This window comes from Sorex araneus, chromosome X (genome assembly GCF_027595985.1).
Source record: "Sorex araneus isolate mSorAra2 chromosome X, mSorAra2.pri, whole genome shotgun sequence".
Lineage (NCBI taxonomy): Eukaryota > Metazoa > Chordata > Mammalia > Eulipotyphla > Soricidae > Sorex > Sorex araneus.
The window spans coordinates 318,221,589-318,246,747 of record NC_073313.1 but is presented as its reverse complement, the minus strand read 5'-3'; the positions used below and the strand labels follow the sequence as shown (position 1 = coordinate 318,246,747).

Here is a 25,159-nt window from a genome sequence, read left to right as displayed (position 1 = left end):
CCTCCACCACATATTTTTCATTACCAGCCTCACCAAAGCAGACACAGATGTTTACTCTTTCCTTTCCTTCCAAGTCCCTGCACTCCCCCAATTCTTCTGTTCCTGCTCCTCCTCAGATCCCTTTGTCATCTTTCTCTCCCCAAGACTTAAAATTAAGAGTGTATGGGAGGGCTCTATCTTAAGCCTGTCCTTTTCTCTTCACCCCACCCTTTGATCTCACACAGGTGACCAACATGAGCATCTCCTGACAGGCACTTAATGCCTGTGGAATAAATGTCACCCTCATTAATTCTGGTGATCACCCATGTAAAAGAACATCAAATCTGCAACTTCAACCAACTACTATCTCTCACCTCCAGTCCTCCCATTAATAGGTTAGAAAATACAACTCCCAAACATGAAAGCTTGTAACTATCTCGCAGTGAGTCAATAAATTTTTTTTTTTGCTTTTTGGGGTCACACCCAGCGATGCTCAGGGGTTACTCCTGGCTTTGCACTCAGGAATTACTCCTGGCGATGCTTGGGGGACCATATGGGATGCCAGGGATCGAACCTGGGTCGGCCACATGCAAGGCAAACGCCCTACCCGCTGTGCTATTGCTCTGGCCCGAGTCAATAAAAATTTTTAAAATTAAAAAAAATACAACTCCTATGAATATTTGGCAATGAGCCTATTTTTAAAGGCAATTTTGGCTCCATCTCTCCTTCCTAGTTTTTGAGCTTCCACATAACAGAAAGCACATGATTGTGTAGTCGGACACAACTGGTCTCGAAGGTGGATCTCACAATAACCTCCCAGTAGTTCCTAAGGAAGATCAGTTAGATAACAGCTAAAAGTTGAAGAATTAGATCAAAGCAAGGTTTGATTGGGTATGGCCCCTGCTTTTTATTATCACATAAAATGCCACCTGAATATAGAGGGGTCAGTAGATTGGCCAGGTAGGGTGGGGAGATGTACAAATGGAAAATGTCACAATTTGAGAAGTGCTATAGGAGAGGTATAGAGAAAATGTTTGCTCAGGTTCTGGGAAAAGAGAAATTGGTTCTGGCTCAAGAACTCTGGGAAGATTTCACAGAGATGATGCCAGGAGTTTCCGCTTGGCTTAGTTGAGTCTGCCCTGTAAGCAGACAGGGAAGGCATTTTAAGCAGATGATTTGTGTCTAACAACAAGGGTAAAACTCTAAGTCACAAAGAATATAATGTGAAAGGAGCTAACGAGGGTGCAGTAGAGAGTAAACTGTGGTGAAATTCATTCCCTCCCAAAAGATAGGTGGGCCATACCTAGAGTTCAAGGCACAGTCTAGAAGTAATAGAATAAGCAGTGCTAGAATAGATCAGAATTGTATGACTGATGGCAAATCAGTGTCAGCAAAGAGTAGGTATTCTGGAAACAAAAACTAAGGAATATTTTTTATACTGACTTTTTTTGGCCCATTACTGTGAATGCTAATTTTGATCATCTTTGGTTGAGGCTAACAAATTTCTTCACTACACAATGTGTATTCTTTGTAATTAGTATGCTGTTTCAAAATTCTCATTTCAAAATACTCTATAAGTATCTCTCCACAAGAAAATTTCATCACTATTAATAGTACCAATTGATTTTCTAGCTCCTTCATTCCACCTGTACTTCATAATTGACAATGTATTTTAAAAAGAACCTTGTCTTGAAGCCAGAGAGGTAGTACAGCAGATAGGGCATTTGCCTTGCATGCAGTTGACCAATGTTCAATTCCTAGCATCCCATATGGTGCACCAAACCCTGCAGTAGTGTTTCCTGAGTGCAGAGCCAGGACTAAGCTCTGAACACCACTGGATGTGGCCCTAAAATAAAACAGACAAAAATTTTTTTAAAGAGCCTTGTTGCATCACTAAAGATACATAGCTTTTTATTCTAGCTATTGGATTATAATTCATGCTCAATTTATCCCAAATCTGGGCAGTTGCAATCCCTTTAAGAGGCTCTTTTATATCTTAGCTTATTCTCTAAGTACTGCTGTGCTTTCTAGCACAAGACAGTCCAGACTCCTTATGTAAGGGATTCTGATCTGAAACCAGTTATTTCTGTAAGGGATTCTGATCAATTTTTGTAAAGAATAGTATTTTAAAGCCAAGTTTCTGCTACTGATGTATAAGAGCATGCCAGTCCTCTGAACAGACAGAGAAAGGATACTGTGTGTTTGTATGTGTACACCTATGTATACACCTACAACAATGTTTCTATGATAAATTTATTTAAAATGCATTATTTGGTGCACTCATAAAAATATCTACTGAATCCAAGTTTTTCAAAATAAATGAACAAATGTGGTTTTATTTACATTTTAGCCAGGTTTTGATATTGGACTGGAGCATAGCAGGTAGGGCATCTGCCTTGCACGCAGTCAACCTGGGTTTGATTTCTCCATCCCTCTCCGAGAGCCCAGCAAGCTACCAAGAGTATCCAACCCACACGGCAAAACCTGGCAAGCTACCCATGGCATATTCGATATGCCAGAAACAAGTTTCACGATGGAGACATTACTGGTGCCCACTCGAGCAAATCGATGAACAATGGGACGACAATGCTACTACTGCTACTTACAGAGAATTAACAAGAGGAGTGACAATAAAGGTAGGAAGAATAGCACTGTGGGAAGAACATGACCGTCTGCACCTGAGATTGGCTGGATAGTGGAGATGAGAGAAGAAAATTGTGACGGGGACTTCATGTTTCCTGCTTGGAAAATCATCACTACTCAGGCCTGCACACTGTCATATACACAGTAAGTGCTGAATACACATTTACTTAACTGAATACTTCTCACTGCTCTCCTATGGATTATTTAAAACTCCAAGCCATGTTCTGGGGAGGGGTGGAAAATCATTATTAAATATTCTGAAATTCACATCTCTTCATTATATTTTGACCACCATGATAAATTAGAAACTGAGTTTTACTCAAGCCAAAAAGGATGACTCGTGAATTCATCAGCAGCAGGTAAAGCATTCACACTGATAAACATGGCCCGGCGACAGTAATTGTGTTTGTGTCTACTGTGCAGAATTATAGACCTGGAAAATTTTTAGCAAGAGGCAATGTCTGCAACAGTATATATTATTATTCAACGAAGAGCTAGAGTCTATGAGAGATAGAAGGCATTAAGCTTAGTTGATTGCTTACTACCTGAGCAGCAGCATAAAGCTCACTGGAGCATGAGTAAAATATATAAAGGAGATGAAGAAGAAAGGTAAAGCTAGAAGGAAATGACCCTTGAACATTCTAACTGCTATAACAGAAAGTTTAAAACCAGACAAAGGTACAACCTAAAGAAAAATAGCTTATTGTGTTTATGTAGTAAAAAGAATTCATCAGTGATCTTATTGCTAAAAATATACAGCCTTTTATAGACCTACCTTGTTATAGTCTACTGATACTGTAGAAGTTCTTAACACTTTCTGCTCTCGGTCTCCAGGACATTGTTTTCCTCTAACTCCTCTATTTTCTGTTTGTTTGTGGGTCACACCCAGCAGTGCTCAGGACTTACTCCTGACTCTACCCTCAGGAATTACTCCTGGAAGGCTCTGAAGACCATATGGGTGCCAAGAATCGAACCAAGATTGGCTAAAGCAAGGTAGGAACCCTACTCACTATACTATCATTTCAGCCCCACTATTCCCATATTTTTCATAAACACCCTTTCTCTGCTGGTTCCCTAAAAGTCCTATCCCTGATTTCTCTTTCTTCCACATACTAAGTTATCTCATCCATTCCTACATAAGCACAGAAATCATTACTCTCTTTCCTGAGCAAGAGACCCATAAACATGTATGATCACCTCTTGAATCTCCTACAGCCATGTTTTTTGCTTTTGCTTTTCGGGTCACACCCAGCGATGTTCAGGGGTTACTCCTGGCTCTGCACTCAGGAATCAGTCCTGGTGGTGCTCAGGGGACCATATGGGATGCTGGGAATCGAACCCAGGTTGGCCGTGTGCAAGGCAAATGCCCACCCTCTGTGCTATCACTCCAGCACCCCCTTCAGCCATTTTAACCCAAATATGTTAAAGCTGAACTAACTACCCCCGACCTTGAGCCTATTCCTTTTTCTATTTCTATGAATGATAAATAGCATCTAAGTAGCTGACCAAGACAAAAACTTGACCATTACCTTATATCCTCCTCCCCCAATGCCTAGATCAAATCAGTTACAAGGAATCTACACTCAAGAATAGTCATTACTTCCCTTGCATAAAAAAACATAATTACCTCACACCTAAATTAGATAAAGTGTCTCCAGACTTTCTCTCCTCCAACAGTTTATCCACCCAACAGTCAGTGTCGTCAGATTTCAAAATCCAACATTTCTTCCTCCAGAAAGTGTTATCTGGCCATCATTCTCCCACATGAATGCATTGGTTATATGTCCTGAGACTCCCATATCCTTGAACCACATACCACTGTGAGAGAACATAGAATCGAACATACTTCTCATTTACTTATTAGTATTTCCATATTACTTCCATGAGCATCACATCTACTGATCAGCATTGCCATACTAGTTCCATGAAAGAATAATTTATGTTGCTCATTGTGGAAACCCCAGTGCCCAGTGCAGTATATCACACATTGTCAGCATTTAAGAAATCTTGTTGCAAGCCATTTTGTTTCTATAAACCAGGAGTTCATAATCTAAGTCCACATATTCCTTAAAAGAATTCAGGGCGGTTATGAGCTTAGGTGAAGTAAAAATAATGAAAAATGAAAAATGTAATTTACCGACTTGTAATAGACTTTAATATTTCTTATTAAAGTGTAGGCCACAAACCACAGTAGTATTAGTAAAACCTATGACCTTGAAACCTAGTAAAATCAATGATATTTCATGTAGTATTAGAGTTGTTACAGATCTCTCAGATGTTATATCAATTCATTATCACTTTGAAACCATCCTAATTATTATAATTTCAAAGTATTTTAATGGTAAGAAGGTAGTAATATAAATTGGTATATCTATTTTAAAAGACTGTATGGCAACAGTAAGCAAAGCAGGTCACATGTGCATCTACACCACTTCCTGAGAGCAGTGCATACACCTATTCACTTAAGCTAGGATGTTGACAGTAACCATGACCAGAAGCTGCCCAAATGCATATCAATAGAAGTGAGGATAAATTGGAACCAAAGCAATGGCACAGAGAATAGGGTGCTTGCCTTGCACACAGTCAATCTGAGTTTGAGCACTGCATCCCCAATTATCTCCCAAGGCCTGCCAGGACTGATCCCTGAGTGCAGAGCCAGAAGGAATCCCTGAGTACTGCCAGGTGTCACCCCAAATCAATACCCAAAGAGTGAGAATAACTTATGGTATCTCTACACAATGAAAAATAGAGAACTGGAAATAAAAACAGAGAAACAAAGATGTATTCAGAAACCCAATGTTGACAGAAGTCAGATACAAAAGAATGCATGCTGTACAATTGATTTTAAGAGGAAAATAACAGACCCCGCGCCAAGCTGTTTCATTCGAGGTGCCCCAGAGGGGGGTGCCTGAGGCCACTCCCTGCCCCAAGGGACCCAGCCTGGGCAGCTAAAAACCTTCAGAAACTCAACCTCTGCCATGCTCCTGGCCACTGTCCACATGATCAGGCAGAGCCTCATCCACAAGTGAATCTGCAGAAAACCCAGGTATGCGGAACTGGTGACTGAAAACTCCGAGTTCAATGGAATCAGGAACAGGTATCCTATACCCATGTCCCCCACGTTTCCAGTCACACCGACAAGCCACCTCTGGCTGGCACCAGATAATCTCAAGGGCCACAATCCAGAGACTCATTGTCCTTCTCTCTCGGAAGAGAGCATAACACAACACTGTCATAGCCAGGCTGCCAGACCCAATGCCAGGCTGTTTCATTTGGGGTGCCCAGGAAGGAGATGGGTGAGGCCCCTCTTCGCCTCAAGGGACTCAGCCTCAGCAGCCAAAAACCTCCAGAACTCAATCTCCGCCATGCTTCCGGCTGCTTTCCACACACTCAGGCCGAGTCTCACCCATGAGTAAACTTATCCCTGGACCTCACACCTGCATTTGCAGCCACACGACATCTCGTACCTCACACCACTCATACTCCAAGAGTAGCACACCACATCTGATGGGGTTTAAAGTAGAAGGCAACCAAACTTAGAGGGAAATATATTTTTACAGATATATATATATGTGTATATATATATGTACACAAGGCTCAACCCTTAATACATTAGTAATCTCATATAGAAGGGTCTAATGGCCCCTGGGTGAAATACAACAAACTTCACACTCTCTCCTCTAAGGAAAGCTTTTTTTGGAGATTTTTCAGCAGTTTATTCATAACAAACAATCACTGTCACTGTCAATATCACTGTCATCCCGCTGCTCATCGATTTGCTTGAGTGGGCACCAGTAACATCTCCATTGTGAGACTTGTTACTGTTTTTAGCATATTGAATACGCCATGGGTAGCTCACCAGGCTCTACCATTCAGGCAGGATACTCTCGGTAGCTTGCCAGGCTCTCCAAGAGGGGTGGATGAATCAAACCCGGGTCGGTCGTGTGCAAGGCAAATGCCCTACGTGCTGTGCTATCACTCCAGCCCATAACAAACAATACAAAATCAATTATTTTGATTCCGCTTTGGGGCAGGGGTTGGGGTTCTGGAAACATCCAAATTTAGTAGTGAGAAGGTGTAATAGTGGTGGGATTGATGTTTGAATATTAAATGTAATAAAATATTATGGACTACTCTATAAAATTATAATAAAATTAAAATAAAAGGACAGTAAGCAAAACTTATACAGTTAAAGGTCAGGAAGAGGTTCCTTTTGCACTGGAGGTCATTCTTGCAAGGGACCTGGAGGGGGGCTCTGCCATACTTGTAAATGTTCTATTTCTTGACACAGATGAGGGTTAGAGGTATATTTGGTTTGTGATAACTGATGCACTTTTCTGTTTCTATATTATACTCTGACAAAAGAATAAAACAGAACAGAAAAACATTATTATGAGATGGATCCTTCAGTTTCACAATATACCAAAGGGGTCCCCCAAAATAAATTCTTTTTTGGGGGGTCACACCTGGCAATGCACAAGATGGAGCCAGACACAGGGAAAAACAACTGTAAATGCCCAGAGGCAGAGGAGTGCCAGGTATTATTGTAAGAGCTAGTATGTTGTGTGCCTGATGCAGAGGACAGGATAGGAGAAAATAGATCATAGAGATAGCAGGGGCAAGTCTATGGAGGCTTAGAGGTCATTATAAGGGCTGTGTTACTCTGGGGATTCAGAAAAGAGACCTTATGTGATGTGTTAAGAATAGAATGGACAGGCATCCATGAAGCAGGGAGGAGGAGTCAGTGGGTAGGAGCTCTTAGGGAAAGAGTGTAAAATCCACATCAAAAAGAACAAGAACAACTAGACTGGTGCAGATGTAAGGAGAAAGAGACTCTCATTTGTTGTTGGTGGGAATGCTGACTGGTTCAGTCTTTTTGAAAAACAATATGGGCATTCCTCAAAAAATTAGAAACTGAGCTTCCATATGACCCAGCAATACCACTTCTGGAAATATATCCTGGGGTGGGGGTTTGGGGAGAGGTGCAAAAAAAAAAAAAAAAAAAGAAACAGTAGAAACATCTGCATTTGTCTGTTCATTGCAGTACTGTTCACAATAGCCAAAATATGGAAACAACCCAAGTGCATGAGAACAGAAGACTGGATAAAGAAACTATGGTACATCTATACAATGGAATACTATGCAGCCACCAGGAAAATGAAGTCATAATATTTGCTTATAAAATGATGGACATGGAGAATCACACCCATAAACTGCCTCCGGGTACCATTTAAGTTCACTAATGGCCATATCCAGAGGCTCACAAATGAATCTCAGAACAGAGCAGCTCACTGGAGAGATGATTCTAGACCTCGATTGTTTAAAACTTTAGAATTACAGGAGCATATGCACGACATCACATACTATTTATTTTTTAATTTTTTTAACTTTTAAAAAAATTTTTACTTAAAAAAATTTTACTTTTTTATTGAATCAGTGTGAGATAGGCCCTTACAGATATCTCATATTATTCATAACAAGTAACACAAAATAAATTATGTTACATCTGCCTGTGGGAAAGGCTTGAGTGGTGGTGGAAAAATTCAAAATAATAGTGGTGGAAAGGGGCAACGGTGGTGGGGTTGGTGTTGAAATATTAAACAAAATTAATTATTGTGAACAAATTTATGAAAATAACTTTTAAAACTTTCTTTAAAAAGGATGGACCTGGAGAGTATCAATCATGCTGAGTGAAATGAGTTAGGGGGAGAGGGACAGACATAGAATGATTGCACTCATTTGTGGGATATGAAAAAAAATACTGTATGAGACTAATACCCAAGTAGAAACAAGGGTCAGGAGGACTCGTCCACAGTTGGAAGCTTATCACAAGTGGGGGAGTTTGAGGGGAGGGCTCCTAGGATACAGAAGGGACCACTATGACAATGATAATTAAAAACGGTCATTCTGGACAAGACCAAAGTGCTGAAAGTAGGCAAAGGAATATACATAACCTTTCAGTACCTGTATTGCAAACTATAATACCTAGAGGGAGGGAAAAATGGGAGAAGGGAGGGAGAGGGGGAGGGGGAAACAGGGGGGAGAGAGAGGAGAGAAGAGAAGAGAAGAGAAGAGAAGAGAAGAGAAGAGAAGAGAAGAGAAGAGAAGAGAAGAGAAGAGAAGAGAAGAGAAGAGAAGAGAAGAGAAGAGAAGAGAAGAGAAGAGAAGAGAAGTGCCTGCCATAGTAGCAAGATGGGGGGAAGGAGTGGCAGAGGGAAACTGGGGACGTTAGTAGTAGGAAATGTACGCTGGTGAAGGGATGGGTGTTGAAACTTTATATGACTGAAACCCAATCAACTTTGTAACTGTATCTCATGGTTATTCAATTTTTTAAAAGAGGAAATAATTATTACATATAAAAAAAAACTTCCGAAGAAAATAAAGTGTGGGATAAAAAGGAGAAGACAGATGCCATGAGGTATACAAACTCATATGTATACACAAACACACGTATATTGTGACTATTTCTATTGCTACTATCATCATCATCATCATCATCATCGTCGTCGTCATCGATTTTCAATTTTCTCGAGTGGTCTCAGTAACGTCTCTATTCCTCCTAGCTCTGAGCTTTTAGAAGCCTCTCTTTACTTTACTTGTCCTTCCCGATGGTGCCGCATTGGAGGCTCTTTCAGGGTCAGGAGAATGAAACCCATCATTGTTACTGGTTTTGGCATATGAATACCCAACGGGGAGATTGCCAGGCTCTCCCATATGGGCAGGAAAGTCTCCGTAGCTTGCTAGGTTTTCTGAGAGGGAGAACAAGGCTATAAGATGTTGCTTCTGGGAGCTCGGTTTTATAGTCTCTGGATGTTGGCCATTGGTGGGATTACACAACGCTGGGGCAGTTTCTGGGTGTGACCACCTAGCTACTGAAAAATGGGGGATCTGGGTGGAAGAGGCGCAGTTCCGATCTGAGCAGGCTTGGAGATCTCAGCCCCAGGTCCCGCACACCTGGGTTCCTCCTGCACACCTGGGTTCCAGAGACTATAAAACCAAGCTACCAGAAGAGAGCGATACAGTCTCTTGCCCCCCAAGCCTGGCTATCTTCACTGGGGCCTCTCAGAGGGGTGGGTTGAGTTTCCCTCCCCGCTCTGAGCTGAGCCCCAGCAGCCGAAGACCTCCAGAACCCAGCCACAGCCATGCTCAAGGACCCTCTCCACATGTTCAGATGAGCCTCACACAAAGAAACCGACAGAGGAACCCAGGTGTGCAGGACCCAGAGATGAGATCTCTAAGCCTGCTCAGATCGGAACTGGGCCTCTTCCTCCCAGATCCCCCATTTACCAGAGGCTAGGTGGTCACACCCAGAAACTGCCTCTGATGCAGTGTAATCCCATCAACGGCCAACATCCAGAGACTATTGCTACTATATCTGGTGTTAATAAATAAACCACTCGAAAGCAATCTACAGCCATCATGATTTTTTACTCCTAAATATTACAGGACATATCCTCTAATACATATAACTTTTCTTAAATAAGTGCACAGCTACAATCAAATTTGGAATATTTAGCACTTACATAATGCTATTATTACCTAATAGTATCATATTTAAATTTAATAAATTGTCCCAATAACATTATCTATTATTACTTACCTATCCCGGATTAGACATTGCAGTCAATTATATTGTTTTAGTCTCCTTTAATTTAGAACTGTTCCTCAATTTTTTTACAGCAACCACTTCCATTGTACTGAGAGATGGTAGAAGGTCATCGAGAACACTCAATGCAATATTAGACCCTGTGGGACCTTAGGGGTCATGAGTGCTATGCCCAGCAGAGCTACGGAGGGGGTTTGTGGTGCAACAGTCAAATTCAGGGTACTGCTTGTCATGTGCTCTACTACTTGAGCTACCTCCCAACTCTGCTCTCCTTTTGTCATTTATGAAAATGACAAAGGACAGATCAATTGTTTTTTAAAATGACCCTTATTTATATTGGTTTGTTTCCTCCTGATTAGCTTCAGGTCTTGAATTTTGGGCAAGAAAACCTGATAATCAATGTTGAGGATGTTGTTAAAAGGTGAAGAGGAGCAAGAAAGGCCTCTCAACAAATGGTGTTAGGAAAATTGAATAACCACTTGGGAGAAAAATTAAGCTGGATCTACATCTCACACAATACACAAAAATTAATTCAAAATGATCAAAGACCTAGAGATTAGACCAGAAACCATAAAAAACATTAAAGAAACTCATAGGCAGAGCTCTCCTGGATCTGAATCTCAAAGGTGTTTCAATGACCTCATTCCACTGGCAAAGATAACAAAAACAATCAAATATGAAGTTAAAGTTTTTTTCACAGAAAAAATAAAAGAACTCAGGGAAAAAATAAAAACACATTCTAGTGATTTGGAGAAGATATTGGCACACAACATATTTCAGATGAAAGTCTAACATTCCAAATCTACAAAGTACTCACAAAGCTCAGCAACGACAACAACAAAAATAATCACCCAGCAAAAAATAGGGATAAAAGACAGTTCCATGAAGAGGACATACTGATGGCCAACACACACATATTAAAAATAGTTCCCCAAGGTTCCAGAGACAGTACAGTTGTTAAGGTGCTTTCCTTGTAGAAAGCTGATCAGGGTTCAATCCCTAACATCCCATATGATCCCCGGAGCCTACCAGGAGTGAAACTCAAATGCAGAGCCTAGAGAAATCCTGAGCAACACTAGGTGTGGCCTCCAAACAAATAAATACCAAAAAGTATTTCTTATTGCTTTATATCAGAAAAATAAAAAATGACAATGAGGTATCACCTTGTACTAGTGAGAATGGCATGTATTAATAAAACTGAACAGTGTTAGGAGGGGTATGGCAAAGAGGGAACCCTCGTTCATTGTTTGTGGTAAGGTCATCTAGTCCAGCCTTTATGGAAAATAAAAAATAATGCATTTATTTCTCAAAACAGAGACGATGGAGCTCCAATTTGACCCAACTATCTTACCCTGACATAGACTTTATGAGGATTGAGACAACACCAATACTTTTTATTTAAGCCCTCTTAAAGCCCTTTCTTTACCTTTGTCTTGCCTTTAGCTAAATATTTCTTATCATCATCCTACTCTTCTTTGTCCATCAAGAAATCACTTGTTTCTTCCTCTTCAAATCGACCTCCTATAGCAGAGATGTTATTCATTCCTTTCAGCCTGAACTCCCTTTAATGAACAATCTTGAGTTAAGCCGAAGTCCTAAGATTCATGGTCCCATTCTCCAGGACACAACTAAGGCCTGATTGTTGAACATCCTCACTTGTTCCAGGTCAATTATATCCTTTTTTTTTTTGATATTTGGAATTAAGACTCAAAAAACAAATTTAATTGAAAGGCCACACTGGATAACAACATGTTCTGTGATGTTAAAACCGATATAATGGGAAGTGGTTAGATTGGGAGGGTACAATTACACACAAAATGGATCAGTGAGTTAAGAAACCAATCTGAAGGTAGAGAAGAATAAAAGCACATATTCTTATGTGAAACACTGCAAAGCATGGGCATGCTTGCAAGAGAAATAAATAGGGGAGAAGTGCTCCTGGTAACCAGGCACTGTCTGAGAGGCCAGATTTAATTGAATTTCAAAAGATCCTCTTGTCTGGATCTGATGTCACATTATTTCTTTTTCCTCTAAACTGTCCTTGGAACTCGGAATTACAAGTCATGTCCTCCACTTTATTATGTAATTTCCCTTTTCACTTTGAGTAAAAAAAGATTCAATCCTTCCCTTAAGAGAAAAAAAAAGGGGAGGGGAGAAGATCCTTCTGTCACCTTAAGATCCTCTCCTTAATTGTACTTCTTTGAGTTTCCATTTCTTGCAAGGTATAATCTTGGTTAGAAGCATTGTGTCATTTGTGGATCTTGTTTCATTGTTACCGGAAAATCAATTCACAGTGAAGGCAGAAACAATGTTACAATGATGTTATTAAATAGCAGTTAAGCTAAACTAGAATCCTTGTGCCTTTAAGTAATTCTCATTAGCCTTAGAATAATTCTGACCAGACTATTTAGGTATTATCAGAGAGATGCAGTTTTTGTCCGAGGGAAGAAGAGGAGACACACTGCTTTCTTCCTCCATGTGGAAAGGAGAGGGAGTGGCAGAGAATCAGTAGGCAACCCTGAAATCCTTTGACTTCTCCATGGAGACTATCCAAGTGTCTGCCTCCCATTAGAGGATGCAACAATAACTGATAAAGGGATGGAGGTCAAAGGATATCCTCTCTGACCACTCCTTCTGTTACTCATTTGTCGGTTTTATTTTTGTGTCACACTCAGCAGAACTCAAAGGCAATGCCTGGGGGTGGATATAATTTTTCCTTTCTTTCCTGGGTCCTTTTTAGTCTATTTTGGTTTGGGTGTCTTACCTAGCAGTACTCAGGACTTACTCTAGGTTATTTTCTCCATAATCACTCCTAACGGTGCTCAGGGGACCATGTAGAGTATTGGGGATGACACCAGGGTCAGCAGCATGTAAGGCAAGCACTTTAACCCCTAATCTATCTCTCCAGCTCCAGGACCCTATATTCATATTTTTAAATAATTGAGATCCCATTGTCTTTCCCCCCTGCAAGGGCCCCAGTGCCCCATTTATTCACCAACCACCAACTCAATCGTGTGGATTAGTTCTCCCACTTGGTTGCCTTTGGCCCTTCGTTGCTGTGTTGCTCTATTATCTGTAAGTCCCACACACGAGAACATGAGAGATCATTCTAGCTCAGCATGATATTCTCTAGTTTTAAGTTCTTTTTTTAAAACAACTGTGTTTATACACACATACACACACACACCCCACTGAGATCTGAAACATACCAATGAAGTCCCTAAAATATTGCTCTTTAGAGTCCTGTGAATCAGTAGCAAGAGCATAAAGGGGTAGAGATGCAGAATATCAGGTCTCATGCATGATTTAATGACTCAGAATCTGCATTTTACAAAGTGCTCCTAAACAAAATGTTATTTCAAATTAACTTCTTGGTCTCAGATACTTTAATTACATCTAAGATGACAAACTGATGTTCAACTTACAAAGGAGTCTGACTGCTAAAGGTGTGTGGTGCACGGGCTAGAGAATAGCTCTCTGTATGGCCCCAGCACATGAGGTGGAGGTGCAGGGGAGTCAGATCCCAAGGAAGAATGACCAAGTTAGCCTTCCAAGCAGCTATCTTTCATTTGAAGGTGTCAAAAATATCACCTAGATTTCAGAGGTATTTAGAACCACATCTTTGGAGACAGGAGCAGTCCTAGAATGGTCCTGCTTAGAGATGCTTCCAGTCTTTTGCTTTCCAAAGCAACACAATCGACCACTGTTGGCAGCACCAAAAACACACTCTATAATACAGTAATGCAGTGTTTCCAACAAAATGTTTTTAAAGCATTTTCCAAATAAAAACATGAGATAAGATATTCTGAATCTAAGGTAAAGACCTACCTTGACAAGAGCAAGTGTATTTATGAAAATAACTGAATGGAATATTTGTAACTGTCCTGAGTAATCTAGGGCATGCGGTGCCAAAACCCATGAGGCATGAATAACCTGGATGAGAACTGTGATGACTCAGGTTTTCCCTGAGTACACCAGAATTCTGGGCATATCGACTTTTCTCTTTTATCGACCCTGATACCTCTCCTCTGCCATGGCATGGTCACATATGTCCCTCTGATCATTTAGGTCTCAGCTTATTTAATGCCATTTCCTAAAGAAAGGCTCAGGAGACCTTATCTAATATTGCATTCACATTCTGTTTAACCCAATTCCTCTCTAAGATGTTCTTCTGTACTACTCATCACAATCTATATTCACCCTGTTTTCTTGTTCATTTATTGCTGACCGCCCCTACAAGTAAGGCAGCAGGAAGTTAAAGTATCTGCTGCACCCTTTGCACTTGGTACATTCTAGATGTGAAGTTAAGTTGTTGATTAGTAAACAAACAAGACATAATAAAATGTACCCCAAAAATAAAATGAATCTTAGGGGTTGGAGAGATAGCAGGTAAGACACTTATCTTGAACATAACTGCTTTTTTTGGGGGGGGTCACACCCGGCAATGCACAGGGGTCATTCCTGGCTCATGCACTCAGGAATTACCCCTCGCGGTGCTCAGGGGTCCATATGGGATGCTGGGATTTGAACCCGGGTCGGCCGCATGCAAGGCAAACGCCCTACCCGCTGTGCTATCACTCCAGCCCAATCTTGCACATAACTGACCCAGACCCATGTTTGATCCTGGCACCCCATGATCCCTGGAACGTTACCAGGAGTGATCCCTCTGTGCAGGATCAGGACTAAACCCTGAGTAAAGCTGCATGTGCCCCTCCCCCCCAAAGAAAGAAAGAATAACAAAAATCACCAAATAGGCCAAGTGTCTACTACAAAGCAGGCACCCAACTTAGCATAGGTTTGTTACTTTATAGTTGTTCTTATTCAAAGTGGTTGAAGAGTTAAGGAATAAAAAGTCCCTCCAGCCATCACATGAACCTTGTAATCCAGCATGCCATATCCAACAACCATTGCTGTTTACACTCTTTATCTCCCCCCTCCCTCTCACTCTCTTTCCCTTCTCCCCTCCCCTTCAACCCAAAAAGTTCCATTGTGATTTCTGCAAGAGATAATTTGTCATTTCGCAGTTTAAACCCCACCCAAAAATGTGAAGTGTCTCTAGTAAATAACTCTTAGGGGCTGAAGAGATAGCAGATAAGACATTTTCCAAATAAAAACATGAGGTAAGATAGTCTGAATCTAGAGTAAAGACCTACCTTAGTCACTGTTTCAAACTTGGTGTTACTTTGGAGGGGGATCTCCCAAGTGAAGTCAGGGTTGGGGACAACTACCAGTGTTATTTGACCAATCAGCAAGGTTCAATGCGAGGTTACAAATATGTAGTGCACTTGGGCCCTGTGTTGCTAGGAATCACCCGCAGAGCTTAGAGGCCTTCAGAGCGACACCAGGAGACACTTGGTGAGGAACGCACAGTGCTAGCCATTGAAGCAGAGTCCAAGCATGCAAAGCATGCGCCCTAACTGCTGTACTATCTCTGTGGTGCTTAAAGGTGGTAATATTGGAAAGGATTTATCAGCGTTCAGGGGGCCTGACATCCCCCTCCCACATTTTCAGTCAACTAGTTAGGCAATTCAATGCAGGAACCAAAGGGCTGCACGCAGAGATGCTAGGAGGACTATGTGGTGCCTGTGATCAGCCCAGGGTGAGCTGCAGGAAGGTAAGCACTGTAACCCTGTACTCTCTCTGGCCCCTGTGATATTCCTAAAGTGAACCTGAACATAAGCCCATTCATAGAAAGAAGCTTAATGACTTGATTCAAATACTTTCTTTTTTTTTCTGGTGAAGCAAGAAAGTTTTTATTGAAATTTATGTAGAAAGATGTGAGCGATGAAAAAAGGAAAAGTACATATATGAGGGAGAACACAGGCTAATCCAGATTGGAAAAAGCAAGTAAAGAAACACAGGAGAAAAGTGTGTTCAAGGAAGAACACTAGCTTGAAGACCAAGTCTCAGATACTCTTAAATAAACCACAGGTTAGTAAACAGTGTTATAAGGAGCAAAACTGTTACTAAGAAAGGGTAGATAAAAGGTACAATAGGAAGGGACTGCAGTAACTTTTGCTTTTTTCTTTTTTAAAAAAGGGGGGCTATAAAGCAGGGAAACTAACTTTAGGCTTTAGAATGAAACTGATTTGAATTCTGATTTCCTTTCTACAATCTATTCAGTGAGACAGACAAGATCCTGAACTTTTAACTTTTAGTATCTATTTCCTCCCCAGAACTAAGAACAGTTCAACCTCATTGGGTTGCTAAGAGGCTTGAGAAGATAAATGTTATACATTGATTTAGTTTAAGTATGTACTCGGGGAAAAGAACTAGCTCTGACTATTAAAACTCATACATATACACACTTCTATACACATATATGTATATATATATATATATCAGAATAAAATGTCTTAAAATTATACATTTAAAGTAAGCAACACTGGTCACAAAAGATGAGGACTGTGAGGCATCCCTTCATCTGAGGCAGGCCCAGGTCTCACAGGAGAGGGGCGCCAACAGGCCCTGTGATGGGCACTTGATATTTGTCAAACTCTGTGAAGCACTCTTATGGAATCTCCACAAGCTACAAAATAGATGTCTGTCAAACCTACTCTATAATGAGAAGCAGTTTTAATGAAGACAGAGAAGATCCACAGAGGTTTAGTCATTTCCTCAGCCCACCCAACTGGTGACAGATCTAGGTCCAAAATCAAGTCCTTTGGATACCAAATCCATGTCAGCCCAATATGACAATGGTGGGAGGAGATCAGGAGAAGAGAAATCACTCCAATATGATGCAGAAGGGGGAAAAAAAACTACAGTTTTATGGCAAGTGGGAAGTAAATCATTTTTAAAAGGATACCAAAGATAGAAATATGGGTAAGAGCCTGAAAGAATAGAAAACGAAGGAATTTATACTTCAGCCTGTGGGCAATGAAGAATCATAGTTTTGGTTTTGGTATATGTGTATATTAAATATTATCATTATGTTGTAATTACGGGTTATTAATTACAAGAGAGTCTCTTGCCTCCGCACCTGGCTGTCTTCCCCAGGGAGCTTTGGAGGGGTTGGGCTTCAGTTTTCCTCCCTGCCCTGAGCAGAGCTCCCGTGGCCAAAGACCTCCAGAGCCTAGCCACAGCCATGCTCAAGGCCCCTCTCCACACATTCAGACAAGCCTCATGCATGAAGGAACTGGCAGAGGAACCCAGGTGTGTGGGACCTGGGGCTGAGACCTCTAAGCCTGCTCGGATGGGGACTGGGCCTCTTCCACCTAGATTCCCCATTTTCCAGTAGCTAGGTGGTCACACCCAAGGACTGCCCCTTGCGTCATGTAATCCCACCAACAGCCAAAATCTAGAGACTACAAAACTTCCGGAAGTGACATCTTATAGCCTAGTTTTCCCTCTGGGAGAGCTTGACAAGCTACCTAGAGTTTCCTGACTGCATAGGAGAGCCTGGCAAGCTCCCTGTGGCGTATTCATATGCCCAAACCAGTAACAATGATGGGCCTCATTCCCCTGACCCTGAAAAAGCCTCCAATGCGGCACCATTGGAAAGGACGAGTAAAGAGAGGCTTTTAAAATCTCAGGGCTAGGACGAATGGAGATGTTACTGAGACCGCTCGAGAAACTAGACGATCAACGGGATAATGATGATGATGATGATGATGTTGTAATTACAAGCATGGGAAATCATCATTAACAGTATTGTAAATCAACTAGCCTCAATTAATTTTTGTTGTTGCTTTTGCTTTGGGGCCACACCTTGCTGTACTCCTGCTCTGTGCTTAGGGCTTACTCCTGGCAGGGCTTAGAAAACCAGATGTGGTGCCAGGGATAAAATCCAAGGCAGCCACATCACTCTGGCCCCAAACCTCAATCAATTAAAAAACAAAGGACTACAAAGGTACTCCAGAGGTTAAAGTGCTTGTTTTATAAGATGCTGACATCAGTTTGATTTCCAGAGTGAGGAGTAAGTTCTGAGCATTCTGTACTGTGCCCCAAAAATAAGCAAACAAAAGAGTTTAAGAGATGAACACTACTGCTATCAATACTGAGCATTTATTGTCAACTAAAGGTAAGGCCTTCCTCCAAGCCATTTGTATATATTACTTTTGATGGTTACAACTTTGCAATTTAAGAACTATTTACCTCTCTTCACAAATAGGAAGGAGGGGCCAAGCTATAGTATAGCTGTTAGGGCCCTGTCTTGCCCACAGTGAATCCAGGTTTCTCAGCATCCCTGGTGGGTCATTTGAATCCCACCAGGAGTGATCCTTGAGCACAGAGCCAGGAGTAAGTCCTAAATACAGATGGGTGTGGCCCAAAAAACAGAAACAAAGAAACAACAAGAACAAAAATGAGAGGTCAAGTCACTCAAATATTCCCATGAAATGGCAGAATGGGGTTCAGTTCATATCTTGGTGTGTGAAATCAGTGTCAATTCTCTTCCCTCTACAGCAGCACTGTAGGAGAATCTCCCTTACAAATGACAGCTCAAAAATATGAAGAAAAAAAAAAGACAAAATATAGACAGGGACTAGTCAAAAGCAATATAGGGATCCACGTAAGGAAATAAATGTTTCAAATGGAGTCTCTGTGAAAATGAAAGAGGCAAACAGAGAGGAAATGTGTGCATGACCTTTTCTTTCATTCACTCCTTCGCCATGTCATGCTCTGCTACCTGAAGTATAAACCAAGTCTCCATTTTAGTCTTCAAGCTATGAGCTGAGTCCTCTTGTTAGACTAACAGCAAACACTGCTTAAGATTCTTACCTATCCTTTCACAACGCAATCAGGGCAAACATATTATGTGATCTTCTAACCTGTTATCATTTGAAGGGCAGTCATTCTAGAGAATAAAATTAAGCTTCCACATCCGATAAATCATATTATGCTTCACATATCAACAGTTTTTAAAAATCTGCCTTAAATACATATCTGTCATATCAGGAAGACACAGATGCTGGGCTCTAATGAGCTTTGGCAAATTCTGTCTCCTATTAAAGTTCACTATCATCTCAAAGATCACATATTTTACCAAACAGAGAGTGATATCAAAATTGTTGGGTTGGTTTCTGGTTAATGTTCTAGGCAAAGTAGCACAATAAATAAAGCAGTAGGACATATTTGCATTATCAATACATCTTTCAAGTAAACTCAAGTGGAAAGTACCTCATTTGATGGGATTTAAAGGTTAGAAGCTTTCTTATTCATTTAATGATTCTAAAACAGACCAAAACATTTTTTCATTAAAACCTTAGCCTGAGACCAAAACAATAGTACAGTGGGTAAGTCGACCAGGGTTCAGTCCCTGGCACCTAAGATGCTCTTCCAAGGGCTCCCAGGAATAATCCCTGAGCACAGAACCAGGAGTAAGCCCTGAGCAAGGCTGGGTTGGCTCCAAAACAAAACAAAAAAGAACCTTAGCTGTAGTTCTATATATTCATAGACACATTTCAGTATTTCAAGTAGAAAAATCAGTAGTAAAAAATACATAAATGAGTTGAAATTCATAAAGATGAAACAACATGAATTTCCTGTCCATTCACAGTATTTAATACATTAATATTCCCAACATTTTACAACATTAATTTCACATATGTTCCTGGAATGAAAATCATGGAAAAAATGATCTTGGAGTGTCATTTACTAAAGCAAAAACAAACACAGTTTACTGCCTTCGACAGAAAAAGGTGTGTGTGTGTGTGTGAGAGAGAGAGAGAGAGAGAGAGAGAGAGAGAGAGAGAGAGAGAGAGAGAGAAAGCAACAACATAAAACATTCTCAATTTGGGGGCTGGAGTGATAGCACAGCAGGTAGCACATTTGCCTTGCACACAGCCGACCCGGGTTCGATTCCCAGCATCCAATATGGTCCCCTGAGCATGGCCAGGGGTAATTCCTGAGTGCCAGGAGCGACCCCTGAGCATCGCTGGGTGTGACCCAAAAAGAAAAAAAAATTCTCAATTTATAGCTCTTATTTGCTACCTGTAGTGTGTTTTTCACTCTATTGGACTTAATTGTATTCCTATATGCAAGATATAGATGCATGTTAAAGACTCTTCTTACATATGCATAACTCAGACAAAAGCAAATAACATGGAAAATCTAGCAATCAATCCCATCCTCTGAAGGAAGGTTTACTGCGATGTCACGGTTCCCTACAAAAATATGACCACCTTAATAAATCAATAAGAAGTCAAATCCTCTTTCATCAACTGAGGTTCCCCCACAAACCTAGTCACACAAATAGCTTCATTCACTCTTTCTCCAAATCTCAGAATTGCTTCAACTAAGCCAGCTATCATTACATCTCCTAGTCCAGCTGCCCTTGGTAACAGTGGTTTACTGCAGTTCCACCCTTTCCCACCTTCAGTGGCAGCAGTACCTTTTTTTTTCTATTAGAGGAAAAGAAATAAGATTAAGAGTTTAAATTCTAAAAATATTTCAGTTACTGATCACATTAATATGGTCCAGCTCCAGGAAATTTTCTTGTTAGTCAGTCTCAAGAAAAAGGAAGAAAAAAATTTGTCAATCTCTCCCTTCCCCCAAAGGACTACATCTTATTTTGGATGTTGAAAGCATTTGTATTAAAGTAGAGGAAAACACACACACACAATAGGTTTAAATTTTTAAACATGTAACCTTTTCACATCAGTCTTAATCATTTGCACCTGTGACTTTAATAATTCTCCTGGCAATTAGAGAAGCCAAATCTGCAGGATAGGACTAAGGGATTCCCCCAATCATTATCCCCCAACTATTATCATGTCAAAGAAATAAGGAGAAAAAGCTACTTTGCCACATATGACATGAACAAATTTATATGTGTCAGTTTCACCCAATCTTGAAACAGATAGCACTCCATATCTTTAAAAACTTTGGCCTCTAAAAGTCTACTTAGAAAAAAAAATTTCACTGTATTTTCAAATATTAAGTTGTTTTATTTTCTAGAAGTTGTTCAATGTTAGGCCTCAGGGGGGAAAAAGATTCTGGGATGAGCACAGTACTAACAAGGGACAAGGCAAAGTTGTCTTTTGAATCATTCTGTCTCCTGAAAGATTAAGATTGTTAACATTCACACCCCTTGATCATCTATTTCATTATGAAGGCACAAAGTGATAGTATTCTGAAAGTGAAGTGGAAGTTATTTTACATTAAGGAACACACAAGTTTGGAAGATTCAAATAAGGTCTCTGCTTGTAGCCCATTCTCAGCAAGTCATTTTCCCTGTAGACTGAAGCTCCAGTATCATGGGAATCCTCAATGCTGAAAAGGAATTTCATGCCAACAACATCAGAACCACACCTTGTTTGATCACACGAGGAGCTGACAAGATTTGATGGAAAATGTCCAAACACAAAGACAGGAGAGGCCAAGAATTAAAACATGCCCCCTGCGCATTTAATTAGCCCCTAACACAGCTACTCAGCCAATCCTGCTCTTCTATCAGCCCTGCCATCTGCAACCAGATGTTGGTCATTCTGTGGGATCTCTGGAGGATTTCGTGGTTCAGCAGCTGCCAGCATTTTATAAAATCAGTTGATGTTGAGGAAGCATCCATTTAGTGTTTTTTTTCTTCACTAAAACACTGCCAAGAGAAATATAGAATCAAACTCCCCCTACACACTGCAGAAATTTCCCAGTTTTGAAGCATCTGGGATGAAAAATCAAAATTACCTTATTGCAAAATTTGTGAGTTTCTTTTTTTTTCGTTTTTTAAATTCACTTGCTTGCTGAAGAACCTACTGAGGAGCCACTCAAAGGAGCCACCCAGGCTATAGGCGGTTACTGCATTTACCTGGTTAGGGACGGAAGCGCTGTGGATTGTTTGTTAGTTAACTACCAAGGATCCTTCCACTTGTAGCAGGAATGAACAACCCCACACACGAAAAAATTGGGACACTCAACTCCTTAGATATTTGAAAGCCTTCCCGAGGAATGAAGAAAGGAGATGTCTCCCCTGTTTCTGCCCCAGTCTTGGAACCACCAGCCCCTCTGTAATTCCAAGCAGTTCCAGGGAGAACCTTATTCCCTGGAACTCCAGATCCGACCTCAGGAAAGCCCAAGTTGGTCATCCTTCTCCCCGCCTTTCCAACCTCCACACCCACCCTCTCTCCCCTTCCCCTTCCCCACCTCCCCAGTCCACCTCCTTACCTGATGATGTCGTCGTTGTGTCCCAAGAAGAATTTCTGGCTGTGCTCGCGGGTGTTGTACACCACCCCGACCCCGGCCACAAAGTAGACCACCTCCTTGCCGGCCGTGTAGTACAGGTTGTTGCGGCACTGGTGACCCCGGTACCCGTACACCCACTCCAGCCGGAGCTGGCAGCTGGGAGCTGTCCGATCCGCCATGATAAGCCGACCCCACGCGCCCCCTGGCACCCCCCCGCGCGCGGGTCCGCGGGGCCCTGCGCGCCGGGTCTGAGCCGGCCCAGGCGCTGGCTGCGGCGGACCTGCAAGGGCTCAGCGTGCAGCCCCGGGCACCGATTTCCGCGGCGACGCGCACACACGGCCCGGCGCGCCGGCCGCCACCATCATCCGCTGCCGCGGGAGACGAGCCGCCGCTGCTGGGGCTCGGCCGCCAGACCCCGCCGGGTGCCCCGGCTCCCGTTCCCCGGGCCAGGCGTCTTCGGGGGCGCCAGCCAGCACCCGCGCGCGCACGCCTCACTGCACCTGCGGGCTCCGGCCCCCGGGAGCGGTTCTCGGGCGGATCACCCCGCCTTTAAAGTCAAAGTCAGGGATCTGCATATCCAGGCACTGATTAATTTACCCAGTTCGCTCACATAAGTTTGCAGGGCGTGGGGGCTCCGCGGTAGGCAGCGGGATTTATTCGGTGACAGCTCTGATTTAACAGCGAAGCCGGGAGAGCGTTGCCATCACCGTTCTCGGATCCGAAACTGACAGTCTACATCCAGGATGAGACAGCGAGGAAAAAAGAAAAAAGATTTTTTTTTTTTTTTGCATGTCACCCAGTCCAACAAAATAACCCCCAAACTAAACCAAGTTTCTGTGGTTGTGATTTTTTTTTTTTAATGTTAACTACTCTCCCTTTCTTCCTCCAGATTCATCTCTTCAAGGGTATGAAATATACCCTGATGCAGCTGGTTGGGGGTTGCTGATAGGGTTTGGGGACGTGGGGGTGGGTTCTTTGCTGTTTCCCCCATTAAGCCTGGGCGAATAGGCAGTGATCATTTGGGGGTGGGGGGATGCTCCAATTTGTTGTAGTATATGTGCTTAAATTTTATATTCTCCATGAAGTCTCTCTTCTCCGAGAAAACCATAAAGAACTTAGCAGCTCTAACTAATCGGCAACTCCGATTACAAGCAACATTAAAGCTTTTTTTTTTTTTAATCCAAGGAAAAGAGGCGCTACTGCCGTAGGAGGGAGGAAAACGTTACCGACAAACACTTCTGGTCCCGAAGACATTAAATAACTGACAAGTGGCAAAAGGCTTGTACCTCTACCCTAGAAGGGCTGCGCTGATTAAGGGTTCCCGCGAACTCAAGGATCACGCCTATAGCAGGGCGGGCGGGAGGCGGGGTCTCCCAAAGAACGGTCCGGGACTCGAAGCTCCCCCCACCTGACTCACAGCCTGGGCATTCGCCAGCGGCCGCCGCGAGTCGGAGGACCCCCGCCCCTGGACAGCCCCGGCCCGTGCGCACCCCGTCCCCTCCGGTGTCCTGCACTCCTCCCGTGCCCGAATCAGCCTCGTCCGCGGAGCATCTCCGCTCTCTCCCCCTCTAACCTCTGCTTGCAGCGACGCCGCCTGCTCGTCCCGGATCTCGCCGAGGCCAGCGAAATCCTCTGCCTGCCCTTCCCTCCCCGCCTCCCGCGCCCGAGGCTGGGCTTCGTCACTGGGTGGCCGCGGGAGCCGGGTTCCTCCAACCCTCCGGGACTCCGGGGGCGGGGCCCCCGCGCAGCTTTCGGGAACCGCGGCGGGAGGCGGGTTACTAGGCGAGCTCGGCGAGCTTGGAAACAGCGGCGCCCCGGGGCGCGGGAGCCGCCCCTCCCACTGCCTGGGCCCTTCGCCCGGTGCATCCTGGGAAATGTAGTTCTCTCGACGCCAGTACCAGAGGCCAGCGCGCGGTGCGAGACAACATCTCCCAGGATTCTGCGTGACTAGGGGAGGTCATTGAGAGGGCGTTTTCTGCGCCGGTGGAGCCTGCGGGTCTCCAGTTCCGAAGACGCGGTATCAAGGGCTTGACCACGCCCGGCGTTTCCTAGTGACAGAGAGGATGGTGGGGCTTGCGTGGAGTCGTAGTGGAGACAATCGCTGCGCCCGCCTAGACTTTCTTCCGCACCCGTTGCTGAGAAGGGTTCCTCATCTTTCCGTAACTGACTCACTAACTTTCCTATTTCAATTTTTCCTTTTCGCTCCCATGGGCTCCAGTTTATTTAAATCACCTCTTTAAAGCGAGCAATTGCAAGTTTAGAGAAAATGCTGTGAATGTGGCTCACTTGGCTCTCTCTGGGAACCAGCGTGTTCCTGTGAATGGACCCCCATTCACAGGACTTGGGTATTCTAGAGTGACCAGATTTGGAGAGGGAGCGATGGTACAGCGAGTAGGGCATTTGCCTGCACGCAGCTGACCCAGGTTGGATCCCTGGTATCCCCTATGGTCCCCCAAGCACTGCCCTGAGTGATCCCCGAGAGCAGAGCCAGGAGTAAGCCCTGAGCATCGCCGTGTGTGCCCTCTCCCCCGCCCTCCAAAAATAAATTTTGGGGATGTGGAAGGTGCTCATGCCATGAACAACCAGCCTCAGCTCTCAAACACTCGAGAAGCATCTAAAAAAAAAACTAAGTGAAGTATGAAATCCAGTTTCTTGAGACAGTACTTCCAAATTGAGTTGACCTGCAAACAGAGATTTAAGAGGAGGCAAAAATATAATAGAATGAACGTTCGGAGCATGCCCTTTCTCTTCCGTGCTCTCAGTGTGATCTCTCGGGTCTTCAACTACTTCAGGAGCCCCCTGAATTATAGA

General features: G+C 42.8%; 1 protein-coding gene across 4 annotated transcripts in view; it reads right to left on the bottom strand.

Moving 5' to 3' along the window:
- Window positions 1–24,161, bottom strand: part of EML6 (EMAP like 6) — a 280,239-nt gene extending 256,078 nt beyond the window's left edge. For all 4 annotated transcript variants that reach the window (XM_055121945.1, XM_004609215.2, XM_055121948.1 and 1 more), the window contains exons 1-2: window positions 23,922–24,161; window positions 22,331–23,080 (exon numbers count right to left, since the gene is read on the bottom strand). In XM_055121945.1, the coding sequence (XP_054977920.1) occupies window positions 22,331–22,527 (197 nt within the window). In that variant the 5' untranslated portion in view covers window positions 22,528–23,080; window positions 23,922–24,161. The remainder of the gene's footprint in view (window positions 1–22,330; window positions 23,081–23,921) is intronic.
- Window positions 24,162–25,159: the final 998 nt, after the last annotated feature.